The following is a 5,000-nucleotide window of genomic DNA, read 5'->3' on the forward strand; positions in this document are numbered from 1 at the left end:
TATGAATACGGTCTATAGTGGATTCCTCTTAAAACTTAACGGTGCCACTAGCTTTGGATCCACCTTGCATACTGAGATATTTTTTTACCTCACCTTTCACTTTCATCCATGGAGATGCCATTCGGGTGGCCCTTTGCAACTTCAATTCCTTTGAATCCATCGTAGAACACCACGCTGCCATGAAACCAGAAATGAAAAAACATCCCAAATACGCGCAGTGCGAGGCTGTTAAAATGGAAGAAATTGTCGTTGGTAACGTAGAAGCTATCTGGACCTAACAAAAAAAGAAGAAGAGAGAAACTCCGTTTTTAAGTGGCCTCCTTCCGTTCCGCATAACGAATCACTTATTGCGGTTTAAAATAGAGTCGTGTAAAACCATAAACAATGTACTCACTTTGGCCAATCGCAATACAACAAAACAGTTTGATGAACCAATCAGAAGACAAGCAGTTCCAATCAGTTGGAGCAAGCTTAAAGTGCGGGAAAAGGTGTGCGTGCAAGTGGCGATTGCTTCTCGGTTTGTTTCCCATTGGTTAAAAAAAGGACGAAATTTTCACCAATGACTGAGTGACAATCAACTTAAAGCTGGTCTATCAGCTCAAATTTGAAACCAAAGCTGATTTGGGACGTCATTTGGATCCAGATGAACACAAAGAGAGCCAGCCTTCTTTGAGTTCAACGCAATCCAGAGACTGGGAAAACTCATCGCTAGTCAGTTTTCAATATATTTTCTCATCATCCATAACTTTTCTTGAATTCTCTCATAGATGCGTTGTTCAGGAGCGAAGAAATCACGTTTTAGTTCACATAACTAGACCAGCTAAACATGATTTTCTGATAAACAGGACTGTGGCATTTATTATTCATCCACTTTTTAAACTACATGTTGTTTTAATTACCGTTCAGAGTTGCTTAGATACATTCACAAGCCACTGTAGCTGTTGTAGCACAATGAAGAATGGCTATAGTTCCGTAAACTCTGTGTCATGTCGAAACAATAAGGAAACTTGCGTTTTTTAGTGCCAAATACGTTAGACGACAACTGGTATGGAGGAGAAGGATACGACACGGGAGAAGTGTAAATCGTAGTTGTCTTTTTGCTGGCGATTATACACTGCTTTAGTTGAGCTTTACATGTTTATTGTCCAACTCTTCTACTTCAATTTTTATATCTCTGATTTGTGACTTATTCCCTCACGCTTTAGGGAAACCAGCCTCCACACGCTTCAAACATTTGTGCAAAAAAAGTGAAATGGTCACCAGTCCTTACCTACTGCATACAGATTATTCGGACTCCAGATCAATGGGTCCACGACAGAACGGCGATGAATCAGTGAATGAGTTTCCCTCTCAAAGTCAAATATTTCAATGGCTTGGGCATCGGGTAGATGGTTTACCACAAAAAGCGACACCGCACCAGAAGATGGGTCCCGATAAACGCTGATCCCGTGCGGGTTAAATCCTGAGCGATTGAAGCTCTTAAAAGTTAGTTCAAGTGGATCCTGATGTGGTTCGTTGAAGTCAAATGTGAGAAGCTTGCTCTCCCGCTTGTCGATCTCCGGGTCGTAAGAAAATGGAAGTTTGGCACGAAGCACCTGTATGTATTAAGAAAAGTTAACAACTCACACGGCTATTCCTAGGGAAATCTAGGTTGAGGAGTGGCAGTTGACTTATTTGCGACCCGAATTAAACTCTTAACTGACCTTTGGATTTCGGCAGAGGCTCATGACCTTGAAGTGTTTAACTCTGGTTCAGAGCTGGGGTTTTTTTTTTAGTTTAAAAATGTCCTTATTTGGATGCAACGTAGCTTGTGCATTTTCCTGCACGTGCAGCTTTGATCTTATTTTTGTCCATATTTGGGCATAAAATTGGTGTGCTAAAATCCCCAGCTTTCTTCCAAGGAAAAGAGTTGCAAATTACACGCTTCAAGTCACGTGCTTCTGATTTCGGAAAAAAAAAACCGTCCACATGACTGAAACTGGTCTCCGTAAATAAACCAGCGGTAACATCAAAATACGAGAATACGAATATGGTCTATTGGTCACCGTTTATGATTGCTGGTAACATCATAAACGTTGACCAATAGACCATATTCGTATTCTCAGTATTGGACTGGAACTAGCTTGCAATGGAGGCTAACGCGGGGAAATAATTTCAAATGCAAATACTTTTTAATATATTCCCCCGCATTAGCCTCCATTGCAAGCTAGTTCCAGTCCAATACTGGGAATACGAATATGGTCTATTCAGAAATGATGTAACGCCCTTTATTGTTATTGTTTTTAATAACTGCACAACGTTAAGATTTGCCTGACTGGTTCCATAAAAGGGAGATGCATACGTAATCTTGGTAAGTAATATAGTTTTAAACGGGAGTAGGGACAATTAATCTGCGAGCAATACATACGAGGCACTCTAAATCTGTTCTGTTTCGCTTAGATTTAGAAGATTAAGTCTAAATTAAGCGTAAAGAAAGATTAGATTAAAGCAAAAATGGGCTAAACTTCGCTTAAAAGACAAAGGATAAAGTAGAAATGTACATAACCGCAATAATTTGCTTTCCGAACTGTGAACTTACAGATCGTTTTCTTTCGTGATCCTTGAAAAGAGAAGCTTTCTCTTTGGTGTATAATTCATTGAGACAGAAATTGAACTGCTATATTCTTTTCGGTCATGCAATGTTCTTTGCACTCTTTGTTCACTCAAGCTCGTTCCCAGGACCTCTCCCTTGGCTTCTGGGCTGATGCGGGAAAATGCCCAAGAATCGGCCAGTTCATTGATTTTGATTGGCTCGATCAAAAACACTAAACAAACTGCTTTGATAAACATATTATGACGCATTTTAACTTGACATTTCATACAACATACACCTTCAGAAGTGACGGTTAACCGACGATGTATGTTCTTCCTCGATTAACATCCTCCCAGTCACAGGTAGTGTTTCGGCAGATCACAGAAATGAGTTTAGCAACAAAGTTGACATGGTAAATTGACCACCGTAAAGATATTCGAAAGCTGACGTTTCGATCGTTAGCCCTTCGTCACACCGAGTCAGGGAATTATGGGCTGTTAGCGGTTTATGCAGTGAAAGATGGAACTTCGCTATTGGTGGGGATATGGTGGGTAACTAAATTAGATGAAAGAAAAGCTTTCGTCAATTCCGTGTGGGAGACCCGATTTGAAAAAATTAACCTTTGTTCATTTGACGATTAAAAACTGCGATAAAATGTTTCTAAAAAGCATAGTAAGAAAGTTTTAAAAAAACGAGGACGTTTCGACGTTGAGCTAACGTCATTATCACGTCAAAACGATAGTGATGAAAAATGTATAAATGCCCGACTTGACTATCGCCTATTCAGTGGCGGATCCAGACCTGGAGGTAAGGTGGGGGCCCGCTCTCAAACATTTTGTTTTTGTCCTTTCACAGTTTTGGTGTTTTGTGGTGTTTTGGTGGCTTTGGTCAAAAAATAAGGGGGGGGGGGGGGCTCCCCTGGATCCGCCACTGCTATTACAATGATAAATTCCAACATTAACAAACTTATTCAGAACATTTCATCGAGTGGGAGAGAAACACAAGTGGAACACAACAGCGTTCTGCGAGTAATTCTCCCCTTCAGGGATCAAACGTCAGCTAACGCGGTGAGAAGAAAAATGCGTGATCTCAGTCATAAGATTTTCACTACTTTGCAACCGGTATTTGTCAGCAAGAAATTGGAGCAAGATCTCAAGCCAAAAGAAATCAAGCCTCCAATTGTAAATCAACAATGCGTTGCATATTCTTTTTTATGTGATCCACAGCCGGAGATCTTCATCAGCGCATTGTTGAACATAAAAAATCGGCGATTGGAAAGCATTTAATTCTTGGAAGCCCGTGGGTACACAAGCCTCCTCAAAGAAAGCCTCTTTCGCATACTCTGAAAGTGTCAAGGAAAATTTGATTGCCTCGTCTATGAGATGCTTTTCATCAGGGAGCGTGTTCCAAGTCTTAACACACAAACTGAGTCCATCCGCGCGAAACTTGTTTTGTTTTGCCTGAAAGAACATTCCAACACTTCAACCCTACGTGATTGTTTTATTGTTTTTACTTAGTATTTATACATTTTCCCAACACTATCGTTTTGACTTGATAATGACGTTAACCAAGAGATCATGATCTCTTGCGTTAACTCAACGTTGAAACGAAACGTCGTAGTTTTTTTAAAAAACTTTCTTAATATGTTTTTTTAAAATAATAAGTATTTTTATCTCAGTTTTTTATCGTCAAATGTTTTAAAAAAATCGCTTGTTTTTTGAAAGTCTCTGTTCAACATTTTTCGGCTTTCCGTGTGGCCCTGGTGTAACCACCCTGAGTTGACTAAAATGATTAGGAACTGGATGAAGTGTCGAGGGACTTTCTGGTCGACCTAATAATCCTTAATTCGCTCTGACGAAGGGCTAATCTTCGCTCGAAACGTCAGCTTTGGGATTTCTTTACTGTCGTCAATTTCCCATATAAACTCAGCTGATAAGATTTCTGTGTTTCACTACCCGAATGACACTTTCTTTTAATAGGAACTAAACTCCTTTTACCCTTATGGCAGACCAGGCACACTCTCTGTAGTATCCGGTTCTACTTAACCCCATTAGTCGATGGTATAGGATGTTTTCAACTAACCTCTAGGGACACTAATAACAATAGAGAAATGTACGACTTCTGGTGGACGAACAAAAGAGATCTTTTGTTTTCGTCCACCAACATGGCGGCGATGACGTCCCGTGAAAACCTCTATATTAATTTCTCGGCTGTCGCTTCTGTTCGCGACGCATACAATAAATAAAGAGGAGATGGAGTTGCCTAAGTTTATTCTGTAGGCTTGTAGAGCTCGAGGATTTTACAACATGGCGTCAAAGATCTCTAGATTCCTCAAGCCTCGTTGTGCAGTTCTAATGTTACCGTGGCAACTATCGCCATTTTCAACTTAGTTTTACTTGTCTAAATAGCTTCTAGGTCAGCTTCAATT

The 5,000-nt window shown here is 40.1% G+C and overlaps 1 protein-coding gene across 2 annotated transcripts in view; it reads right to left on the minus strand.

Moving 5' to 3' along the window:
• LOC137997144 (serum paraoxonase/arylesterase 1-like) overlaps positions 1-5,000 on the minus strand; it is a 28,023-nt gene that overhangs the window by 14,786 nt on the left and 8,237 nt on the right. For both annotated transcript variants that reach the window (XM_068842951.1, XM_068842950.1), the window contains exons 4-5: positions 1,271-1,595; positions 94-274 (exon numbers count right to left, since the gene is read on the minus strand). In XM_068842951.1, the coding sequence (XP_068699052.1) occupies positions 94-274; positions 1,271-1,595 (506 nt within the window). The remainder of the gene's footprint in view (positions 1-93; positions 275-1,270; positions 1,596-5,000) is intronic.

This window comes from Montipora foliosa, chromosome 3, assembly GCF_036669935.1.
Source record: "Montipora foliosa isolate CH-2021 chromosome 3, ASM3666993v2, whole genome shotgun sequence".
NCBI classification, from domain to species: Eukaryota; Metazoa; Cnidaria; class Anthozoa; order Scleractinia; family Acroporidae; genus Montipora; species Montipora foliosa.